The sequence below is a fragment of the Pseudorasbora parva genome, chromosome 22 (assembly GCF_024679245.1).
Source record: "Pseudorasbora parva isolate DD20220531a chromosome 22, ASM2467924v1, whole genome shotgun sequence".
In the NCBI taxonomy this organism is placed as follows: Eukaryota; Metazoa; Chordata; class Actinopteri; order Cypriniformes; family Gobionidae; genus Pseudorasbora; species Pseudorasbora parva.
In genome coordinates, this window is record NC_090193.1 from 17964597 (window position 1) to 17976717 (window position 12121).

The 12121-nt window shown below is 42.3% G+C and overlaps 1 protein-coding gene across 5 annotated transcripts in view; it reads left to right on the plus strand.

Moving 5' to 3' along the window:
* The first annotated feature begins 10200 nt into the window (after positions 1 to 10200).
* The window catches only part of mcf2l2 (MCF.2 cell line derived transforming sequence-like 2), a 126172-nt gene continuing 124251 nt past the window's right edge, over positions 10201 to 12121 (plus strand). For 2 of the 5 annotated variants that reach the window (XM_067432097.1, XM_067432099.1), the window contains exon 1: positions 10201 to 10709. In XM_067432097.1, coding sequence (XP_067288198.1) covers positions 10628 to 10709 — 82 coding nt within the window. In that variant the 5' untranslated portion in view covers positions 10201 to 10627. The remainder of the gene's footprint in view (positions 10710 to 12121) is intronic. The other 3 variants (XM_067432091.1, XM_067432092.1, XM_067432098.1) reach the window with 3 other exon arrangements.

Here is a 12121-nt window from a genome sequence, read left to right on the forward strand (position 1 = left end):
AAGCATACTGAAATCCTAGGAACTGTATGTAAGAAATGTATTTCAATTAATCATAAAATGGCCCTGATATTTCACTAGACATTATGAAATTATGTTAATATCATGTACTTATATCACTGAAAACTGTAGTCTGGCCAGGATATTGTCATTTAAAAGTTGTTGTTGCAGCCCTCACCTGATGTTGATGTTGACATGTTGTGTTTTGGCCTGAAGCTCCACCCTCCGCCTATCGACCAATCATGAAGTCAGTAGTGTTTCAGCATCCGGGTTGCCAGTTGTCTACTCTAGTTACCCCAGCTGCAGCTACAAACGTTCCTGCTGGATCCTGTAGCCTATCTGGCAAACTCAATTCAAGGGGGAGGGGGAGAGGGGATACACCGCTCTACAGTCATTTAAATGTGATTGCAGTACCAGTTTTGGCCACAATCTTACATACACTTCCTTTAAAGGGATAGTTCACTTTGAAATTAAATTTTGATATGTTTTAGCTTACCTCATGGGCATCCGAGATGTAGGAGTATTTGTTTCCCCCATAGTTTCAATTTTGATCATTTGAGGTCAAACCGTTCTTGTCTGTGCGTCACATAATGCAGGTCTATGGTCACCACCTCAAAGAGGATACACAGAGAAGTCCAAATTAAACAATCCCCCATCGTAAGTACACACTGATGGCCTAAGACACGAAACGAGCGGTTTGTGTGAGAAAACGAACAGTATTTATATCGTTTTTACCTCTTGTACACCACTACGTCCGCCTGATCCGAGGGCGCGTGTGCGTGTTCCCTTTCGAGAGAGGTTCCTCGTATTACGTATGGGAAAAACTCCTTTTCTCGAGAATGTGAAGCAAAATTTTATTAATAAAGGTATCTATGTAAAGCGCAGTGAGCTGCACGGCCATAGCCCAGCGCGAGGAGCGCTCTGATTGGCCGGGCCGCGGCAACTGCAGGAACCTATGGTGAGGCGGCTGAGAGGAACGAACCAATGGGGGGCGTTCCAGAAGCCCGCCGAAAAAGGTGCTTATATTTGCATACAGGAGGCTATATCAGACCCTAATTCGCCATAGGTGTCAGATTTTATCTCCTTCAGCGATACCTTCGCTGATCTCCGGAAGAAGCACCGCCGTTGAAAAGGCACCAGCGGAACCTGCAGCTGAGGACGACGGACTCCCTCTCCGCCTTCTCTGCCGTTCCAGCTACGCCATCCGGCGTTATATATCCTTTAAACTGTGTCTATGTTGAGTGTTGTATGTGTTTGTGTGTATGTTGCCGCTGCAACGCCACTTCTAGAGCTTACAGGCTTGTTCTATTCGAGGACTCTCTCGTTCCGCCGCGTCGTTAAGCCCCGCGGAAAGACGGAGCTCTTCTCACTCTCCCTCTGCTCTCGTCCCGTCGCGCTGAAGAGCGCCGCGGAAAGAGAGAATGTTAGAGGACATGAGCACACTCAAGCCGAAGCTCTCTTCACTCTGCCGCCGCCGCGGCTCTTCTTCCCCCGCTGCCGCAGAGTTGTCCTCACTCTTCTCTCGTTCCGTCGCGCTACAGCCGCGGACAGAGAATACTAGAGTGAATAGGCGAACTCGAGCCGAAGCTCTCGTCACTATACCGTCGCGCTGAGGAGGCGCCGCGGACAGACGGAGCTTTTCCTCACTCTTCCTCTTCTCTAGTTCAGTCGCGATATCGCCGCGGACAGAGAATACTAGAGTGAATAAACTAACTCGAGCCGAAGCTCTCGCCGTGCTGAAGAAGCGCCGCGGACAGAGTTTTTCCTCACGCTTCCAATTCTCGTTCAGTCGCGCTGTCGCCGCGGACAGAGAATACTAGAGTGAATAAACAAACTCGAGCCGAAGCTCTCGCCGTGCTAGAAGCGCCGCGGACAGAGTTTTTCCTCACAGTTCCAATTCTCTCGTTCTGTCGCTCTATCGCCGCGAACAGAGAATACTAGAGTAAATAAACTTACTCGAGCCGAAGCTCTCGCCGTGCTAGAAGCGCCGCGGACAGAGTTTTTCCTCACGCTTCCAATTCTCTCGTTCTGTCGCTCTATCGCCGCGGACAGAGAATACTAGAGTGAATAAACTTACTCGAACCGAAGCTCTCGCCGTGCTAGAAGCGCCGCCGACAGAGTTTTTCCTCACGCTTCCAATTCTCTCGTTCTGTCGCTCTATCGCCGCGGACAGAGAATACTAAAGTGAATAAACAAACTCGAGTCGAAGCTCTCGCCGTGCTAGAAGCGCCGCGGACAGAGTTTTTCCTCACGCTTCCAATTCTCTCGTTCTGTCGCTCTATCGCCGCGGACAGAGAATACTAGAGTGAATAAACTAACTCGAGCCGAAGCTCTCGCCGTGCTCATTCTACTGCCGTCGTGCTGAAGCGCTGCGGACAGAGAATACTAGAGTAAGTTAGACGAGCGAGCTCGGGCTGTTGGGTATGTCAAGAACAATGTCGCTGCAGCCCTCGCTTACTGCCAAGGAAGTTGTAATGGCTGCCTTGTCATGATAGCGCGCGCGCGCCCCTTCCACAGCGCGTTGCTGACTAGAGCGCGACTTACGTCATAGCACGCGCTCACTGTCAGAGCATAAGGGCGTCGGAAAATGGCTGCCAAGCTAAGCCCTTTTTTCACTCTATCACTTCCAGTCCCCTTTATTCAGGCGGCTGGAAAGGTTTTTACACTGTAGACAAAGTGTCCACTACACAGTGTGCACCCCTACATAAGCACTGTTAATTCAGCCTCACAAAATCACAAATAAATCCCGCCGCGGCCGGATTACACCATATAAAGTCAACTAGCCTTATTGCAGTCAACTAGCCTGTGGTCAAACACGCTTGTCTGCATGCGCGCTTTCAGTCTAGACTAGAACATAACGGCATTGTGGAATGGCTCACATACCACCCGCACTTCCTTACATTCTCCCAGTTCCCTTAAGTTAAGTGACTGGAGATGAAATATTGCAGTCAACTAGCCTGTGTTAAACACGCTCGCCTGCACACTAATGCTGTGTGCGTTTACCCCTGTGGATTTGCTCACTGGTTTGCACCGTGGGTATTCTACGTAGGTTGTGCGCCACTACACATTGTTTACACTACACACAAAAGAGCTTTCTATGTAGGAAATGTGCCCACTTTACAGTCTGCACTCCTGCACCCAAGCACTTTTCACAAAGTTCACTCTCGCACACACAATATAAATGTGAGGCGCGCGCCCACTGCAAAGCCTGCACCGCCAAAACTAACACTATCCCCACAGTGTTACAAGCAGTGTTACAGCACAAGCAACCCGGCTAACAGGCCCCTATTACTAAGCAGCCAGCCCCCGAATCTAATTCAACCCCTGGCTTCACGAGCCCAGGCCTGGCAGGCCATTCCTGGTATATAATATTGGGTGTTGAACATATAAAACGAGGTTCTCGCTACAGTTTTGCTCGCAGACCCCGCGATTCAAGCCGTGGTCGAGCCCTCAGTAAGAAGCAGTGTCAGTCACGTGCTTTTCGCTGATGCATTGAAACTGTTAAAGGAGAGAGCGGCGGAAACGGTACACCCGACGCTAGCGAGTCAGGTTTTTACTGTCGCTAATTCCTCATGCCGAAAATGGATGGCGGTCTCAGGCCCATTTTCCAGGCATCTGAACAAAGCACTTATGACACGCTCGTTTCAAGGTGCTGACGGTGAAACAAATCCTCGCGCACATTCGCCCCGGGGATTGGGTTTTCTCAATAGATCTGAAAAACGCATACTTCACGTTACGATAACGCCCTCTACAGGCCATTCTTGAGATTCGCCTTCGAGGGGCAGGCTTATCAGTACAGTCATTGTCATAGACTCAAGACTCAACGAGCGTCTTACGGCATAAGAACCACCACGTCTTGATAACGTACATAAAATCGCTACGGCAGCCGAGATCAGACTCTCTTCACTGCATGGCTAAGCATCTCCTTTTATGGGCAGAGCACAATCTGAGCTCCCTAAGGGCGGCTTACGTGCCAGGTATTCTGAATCAGGGTCCGGACATGTTATCCAGAGGACCCATGTCCCCAGGGGGATGGTCCCTTTACCCGCAAACGATTCAGCTCACACAGCACACGCTGCCCAATATTTTTTCTGCAAACGCAGGGATGCCCTGGCCCATGTTGGCCCAGACTCCCTCTATATGCTCCCTCCGATCGCGATCCAGCTGCAAGCCTGTGCTTTTTAATAGCCCCACTTTGGAAGAACCGCACATGGTTCTCCAAACTGTTTCAGCTGTCAGACACAGCCCCATGGCCTATTCCGCCAACGAAAGGGAAGATCTGGCATCCCAATCCCGAGCTGTGGGCCCTCCACGTATGGCCCATCAACGGTATCCGGGAACCTCTCTGACAAGTTATGAACACTATTTCGGAAGCTAGAGCCCCTGCTATCTGGCAGCTCTGCTTTGAAGTGGTCAGTGGTTTTCTAACCAGTGTGCTACGCGAAACATCGACGCACACTCATGCGAACTGGCGGAACTGCTCGCTTTCTCCAAGAGCTAATGGACGCGGGTCGTCCCCCCTCCATACTCGGGGTGTGTGTCTCCGCCATAGCAGCTAGCCACGCTCCGATCGCGGCACATTCACTAGGGAAAAGTGATCTTATTGTGTGTTTTCTTAAAGGGGCCAGGAGATTCAGCCCTCCTTGCCCCTACCTCGGTCCCTATTTGGGACCTCGCCATGGTTTTGGAGGCCGTGAAGGGTTCCCCCTCCTAACCACTTCAGACCACGAGCTTGAAGCACATATCACTCAAAACCGTTTTTCTGCTGGCTGTGGCCTCGGTTAAGCGAGTGGGTGGCTTACCTGCACTCTCCGTGAGCCCTTCCTGTCTTGAGTTTGGGTCCAGCAACTTCAAGGTTGTGCTCAAACCGAGGCATGGTTTTATGCTGAAAGTGCTATCAACCCCTTCAGTATGCAGGTCTTTTCACTGCTTAACCCGCGTCTCAGAGAGAATAAGACGCAAACCTATTCTGCCCAGTCAGAGCATTGAGATTGTATCTAGAGCGCTCCGCCCCCTTCAGGCAGTCAGATCAGCTCTTCATTGCTTCGGTGGCCGCACTAAAGTTTGTGCTGTCATGAAACAGGCTCTCACACTGGATAGTGGATGCAGTCCCACTAGCATATAGGTCTAGGACCTAACCTGTCCTACAGGCATTCAAGCCCACTCCTCTAGAGGCATGACCTCATCTTGGGCTTGGTCGTGTGGCATTTCTTTGGAAGATATCTGTGCGGCGGCAGGCTGGGCCTCTCCGTCCACTTTTATCAGATTCTACAAGTTGGAGGTTCCAGCTCTACAAGCAGGGCTTCTCTCCATCTAGGCTCTTTCTAGACCCTGACAAACAGATTGCCTTATGTTTTGGCCTGTACACATTAGCCCTCAAGCACTTATTCATTCATCATAAGATCCGACTATGTCCGATCAGTTGTTCAAACGAACCGACTCTTCCGGTTCTTCATTCCCCTTATAAGCCGCCTCTGTCGGTCTATCGGGGGTTTATTAACATGTGCTTTGGGTATACTGGGTCAGTCAGCACACACGGCGCTTTACATTGTGTTCCCATACGTAATACGATGAACCTCTCTCGAAAGGGAACGTACTCGGTTACTTTCGTAACCTCGGTTCCCTGAGAGAGAGGAACGAGTATTACGTTCCGTGCCGTGTTTATGCTTCTCAGGTATCGCTTCAGTCGATCTTAAAACCTGACACCTATGGCGAATTAGGGTCTTATATAGCCTCCTGTATGCAAATATAAGCACCTTTTTCGGCGGGCTTCTGGAACGCCCCCCATTGGTTCGTTCCTCTCAGCCGCCTCACCATAGGTTCCTGCAGTTGCCGCGGCCCGGCCAATCAGAGCGCTCCTCGCGCTGGGCTATGGCCGTGCAGCTCACTGCGCTTTACATAGATACCTTTATTAATAAAATTTTGCTTCACATTCTCGAGAAAAGGAGTTTTTCCCATACGTAATACTCGTTCCTCTCTCTCAGGGAACCGAGGTTACGAAAGTAACCGAGTACGTTTCCTGGTGTTTCCACCACGCGTAAACTCCTGGATAACTGAAAATGGGCAAAGAGGCCCATTTTTTGAAACCACGCCCGCCTAGCTCAACCATACTGGCAATTAACCTACTACTCAAGTGGCCATGCCCTTAATTATCCAGAACTTTAAGGCTAAATATAATTTTTACGGATGAGTTATAAAAAAAATTCACTCAGCTCATACTTGCATGAAGGGCAAAATTAGCCGTATAGACCAAAACGGTCCACTTTTTTAGTACCAGCCTATAAAGTGTTTTTTTTTTTTATGGTGTAAATTTGGCCATTTTATCATGGGGAAGATACAGATTTGAAACCCTTTTGGAGCCTGTCCCTAGTGGCCAGTCAGTGAATTGCAGTTTAAGTCGCTAAAGGCTGCAGCATACTCCGCAAGAACAGAGAAAAAAGTTCTCTGAGAACTGCGAGAAAAAATTACATCATTTTGTTCTCGCAGCCCTGGTTTGGGAGTTCTCGCAGCTTATTCTCGACACGGCGCCTGAGCAGAACTTTTTTCTTGCGAGTGTCCGAGAACTATTGTGTGATTGGTTATACATTTAATGTGGGCGTGGTTAATGCAGAGAAACGCAGATGATCGGCACCTGCTTTTCTTGTGAAGAATGGCATGTACTGCCAGCATGAACTTTGTTCTTGTTCTTGCCACCTCGAGAAAACGAACACATTTCTTTGTTCTTGCAGAGTATGTTCCAAGCTTTACGTGTTGGCTTCAAGAGAGACCACGGGAGGTTGCCTCTTGGCTAAAACATACTAGCAATGTCCTAAAACATGCTAGCAACATGTTAGCAATTGGTAAGACAACGAAAGGTACGTTTAATGCCTAATGAACAAGTTAAACAAGTGCCATTGTGTATAAGCCCAGAAAGCAGTTTCTCATGTTCTTAGTCTGAATGACTGAGAAAAAATGTCACTGAGGCCGGAAAATACTTGAATCTATGGTCATTTAATATTGATAAGCAATTTCACAATGAAGATCTCTGAAGGATACCAATTCAAGGTTAGGGACACAACGCAAACCTTCCATCCTTTGAGATTTCATAAACCAGCTAGCTCAACAAAAGCAGACAGATTTAGCAACTACTAATTATTTTTTATTTAAATAAAAAATGTATCCATTCATTTACACTTATAAAATCTTGATAAATGGCAAGTATTTATTTTGGTTTGTATTTTGTATCCTTCATTCAGACTAAATTTTCATTTACAAAATTACTCTTTCCAATAAATTCTTCATGGGTACATTTTCGGTGTACAGTGTTTGCTTCGTCTCCTTTTGCAATATATAATTTAACATCCCTTGGGGGTTTCCATGTAGAGAAGATGACGATGATGATGCTGTGACCAAACCTTCACCCAGCCGAGCCTCAATTCCAGCTGAGCCAATCAGATCAAAGAATTGACTGGTCTGTCATTTCCCATGATGACCTGAGCTCCCAGCTGGTGCCCCAACACACACACACACACAGGGTTAACATTGTTGACTCTCTCAGAGAGAGGATGTTATTGAGCAACACCAGAATGCAGAAAACACTTAAAACACATTAAACTTGTTACATTTTCTGTTCCGGATGTGACTCTTGTTTTACGGTCTAAGAGATCAAATGATGTCTACAGGACATAGAAACAAGGTGATGAAAGCTAATGAGGGTTTGCCACATATGTTTTATGATAATTCAGCTTGTTGCTAATTACTGTAAGGGCATAGAAATTGCACTCGAATTCAAATAGAAACATGAAAGGTCAGAGCAAATCAATGTATTTTGCCTTTGGAGTATAATATGCTTAAAAGAGCTGTTGTTTGTGGTTCTAATTTAAATGAATGGAGTAGTAGAAGTCATAGCAGCAAGTTGCTACAATAAGGACTACAGGAACATTAGTAGGCCTACCTGCTTGACACAATATGCATTCTAGATACGTAAATCACGTACACAAACATTTTTAAAAACGGTGGCTTAAAATTAACGTTTAGGGTGTGATCGTGAAAACAAAACTCCACAAGTAATGCTAAACCACAGGCCTTATTTTGTAAGGAAATTTTTTTTTTTTTTTTTCTAAAACTCTGAAATCTCGAGGGAAACTTTGGCCTACAAATGGACGTCATGCTGAGCAGCTATGCAGGTTTTTTCAGGGTTTATTTATTTTATATTTTAAACATCCTAAACAAGTACTTTTAAAGTAAAGATAAATATAAATGAACTGCTAAGTGATGCAATGCACGCCCATTTAGCTCAATACAGTTTTTTTTATCCATTAAAGTTTACAAAGCGAGACAAAAGAGACGAGCGTTTTCGTGTTTATCTTCCTCGTTTCAACCTGGCTGCTTCCTCGGGTATGGTATTAATAACTTCTGTTATTTTGTAGCATAACGCTGCAAAAAAGCGTCCAGTATACTGATATCATATGATATATAGCCTTTGTTCAGGGGAAAAATCGGATCACTGCTTGAACAGTCGAAGGCCTGGTTTCAAAGACAGGGCTTAGAATAAACCAGGATTAGGTTTTCGTTCAGTTATGACATTTAAGTAGCTTTTATAAACGTAAAAACGTTGGTTTTCATCTTGAGAAAAAACAATGTCCCTGTCATTAACTTACGATCCCAGTGCAAGTTGTATTTATTTAAAAAATAAACAGCTGAAACATTGCAGACTTTCCTTGTCCGTGAAACCGGGAGATAAAGTAATATTTTATCATATGTAGCCTAGTATTTTTGAGTCGATCGGCCACAGGGTTAGCTCAATAGATTGCATGTTTGCTATGGATATCAAGGGCATACTCATGTGTCCAGCAGGAGGCGCCGCAGTGCAGGTTTTTGGTTGCTCTTGCCGTGGTTTATTTTTACGGTCTATGTTTGTCACTGGAGCTGCATCGCCATCTGCCGGTAAAACAGTATGCTCTGAATTAGGCTATTACATCTAAAAATTAACTTCAGCAAGCTTGTCCATTTCCAACAGTCTTGTTATATATATATATATATATATATATATATATATATATATATATATATATATATATATATATATATATATATATATATATATATATATATATATATATATGTATATATGTATATATGTGTGTGTGTGTGTGTGTGTGTGTGTGTGTGTGTGTGTGTGTGTATGTATGTATGTTATGGCACGGGCACAGATGGCATCCCATCAATGAGCGTTTCCAAGGAGAGGTTCTGGCTCCCAAGGGCAATGTCGTCAAGTAAGATGATAACAGCCCATCAGCTCACATCAAAATGTGGAAAAGAGCCCAGCTCAGCCATGTGTTGATGCAGCTCCTCAACAAAATGTAAGTAAATAAATGAAAGAGAAAATTTTGGATTTTAATTTGTATGGCTCGATACATTGATTTGATGACATTCCATATATTCAGTGTTTTAAATTAATAATAATTTAGTGCATTTTTGTGATGCAAATTAATACAGAATTGTTTAGAACTCAAATATTTACATATTCACAATTAATAATTGCATTACCTGCCCAATGCACAAAATAATATTCCAAAAGGAATGCAAATCAATTGCATTGTTCAATAAGATAATTACATGCTACATATTGTATTATTCAGTTATTAATGTATTTAATACCTCAATAAATAATTATCTGTAATATAATGTTATCATTAATTAATGTAGAATATTAGTTTTTTAATTATTTAAAAATTTTACAAAGAGAAACAGTATTACTTTATGCATTTATGATTTAATACATTGTATTAATATATAAATAAGTTAAAAATGAACAATCAATAATATAATATAATAAAATGTAGAAAAATGTATGTTTTTAATTATTTAAATATTTTACAAGAGATGCTGTTTGACAGGCTGTATGCATGAAGTAGTAGTGATAATAATAATAATACATGTTATTTTATGCATTTATGATTTAATACATTCTATTAATATATAAGTTAAATATGAACAATTAATGTTCATATTTATAATGTAGTGTATATTATATAATGTAGAAAAATATTTGTTTTTAATTTAAAACATTTGACAAGACATGCAGTTGGACTGTTTGCATCTATGAATAATACATTTTATGAATCATAAATAAGTTAAACATTAACAATATAATATTATATAATAGTTTTTTAATTACTTAAACATTTTATAAGAGCTGGCGCATGACTATTATACTACAGGCTGTATGCATAAGGCTCCGCTCCACTGAATCCATTGTTCCAGGTTTTGTGTGAAAGGAGCTCCGTGTCTCTCTGAAGGCAGGTAGCCTCCCTCTGATTCTCTTCCTGGTGCCTGACACGGTCTTTAGGATAGAAGCCATAGAGCTGGTTTGGAGAGCCGGGTAAAGTCCAGCCAGCATCACTCAGGAGCAGAGATTCAGAATGAATGATTAACATCACAACAGCCCCTCTGCACCTCCACGCAGTAGAACAAAAGAGCCGGATTCATCTGCCGGATTCATCACCGGCTCTCCCTCTCGTGTCTTTCATCGGAGATCTCCATCAAGGGCTGGGAGTGGCCGCTGCCTTTGTGAGAGCGGAGCGGGGAAGCCCTCCGGCGAGCTGCGGAAGAGAGAGGAGAGGAGAGAGACCACTGTTCACACCCTGAGATGCTCTGCAGGCTGGAGGAGGAAGAGGAGATGTCTCTACTGGAGCTACAGCAGAGGGTGGACTGTGTCATCACCCATGTTGGTGAGTGGATTGTTCACTGCTTAGGACGATGGGGGGTGTGTGACAACTGTGATTGAGCTTTCCGCCGTTGATTCAAGGGCAATCTGTGAATTCTGGGATGCAGGGGAAACCTTGAGGTGAGGTTTGTGGGTGTTCACGGATTGACAGTGGTAGGCAAAAAGCTTTATGGTAGACCTTGATCTATATTTTATCGCTGGAAGTCATGTTATCACACACAGAATGTGAACATGGGACATTAAAAATCAGAGCACAGATTTCAGAGCATAAAAGCGGCAAAAATCTTTTTAGTTCTATTTGTTTTGCAGCTTTTTATTTCAGAATCATAGTTCAATTAATAATTTTTTTTTGTAAGTACAGAAAAATTAATAAAATAAAGAAAATAAATATATATTTTTAAATACTACTTTAATATTAAAGTAGTAATTTGAAATAGTACTTTAATATATATTACATAGTACTTTATTAATTAAATCTATAATATTTTAATTTAAATATTAAGTATTAAGAATTCAAATAATTACATATTTACAATTTGCCACTGTATTACATGACCAAAGTACCAACATTACTATTTTAAAAAGCTAATTATTTACATTTTTCAATATTATTATTAATATTACATATTATTGTATTTATTTATAGCTAATATATTATATATATCAAATTATGTATATATCAGTCATGTTTATAATAATATAAAAGTATAGTTAATTATTATAAATAAATATTTGTTTTTAATTTAAAACATTTCACAAGACATGCAGTTTGATTGTTTGCATCTATGAATAATACATTTTATGAATCATAAATAAGTTAAATATTAACTAATATATTATATAATATATAAAATATAATATATAAAATATTAAGTAATAATATAATATAATAGTTACTTAAACATTTTATAAGAGGTGGTATTTGACTATTATACATGTAATACTACATATGCATAAGGCTCCACTCAATTTTGCAAAAAATAGCTTTTTTATTTTATTAGTTTTTATTTTATTTGATCATTTAATTGTATTGCTCGTAATGATATTATGGCACCTATTTGTGTCAGAATCACATACCTCTATTCATTTGATATATTTCAATACTCAAGAACAAACTTCATAGTATTATGTTAAAAATCTGCTTATATAAATCTAGTTAAAAAGGAATTATGGGTATTTTAACCCATCTCCTCTCATATTTTATAGAAAAGAAAGCATATTTTATTCTAAATAGTGGCATTATTCATCTTCTTGTACCATCAAAAGCAAGGAAATATCCAGGTGTTTCCCCGTGCCAGTGGGTAAAGTAGGTTATTGTGCCATGCTGCTGTTACTGCTGTCCTGCATGAGAGAGAGGCGCTGCTGCCGCCCCCACTGCAGCCCTTAGGGGACACAAAGGCCGTTACCATAGAAACT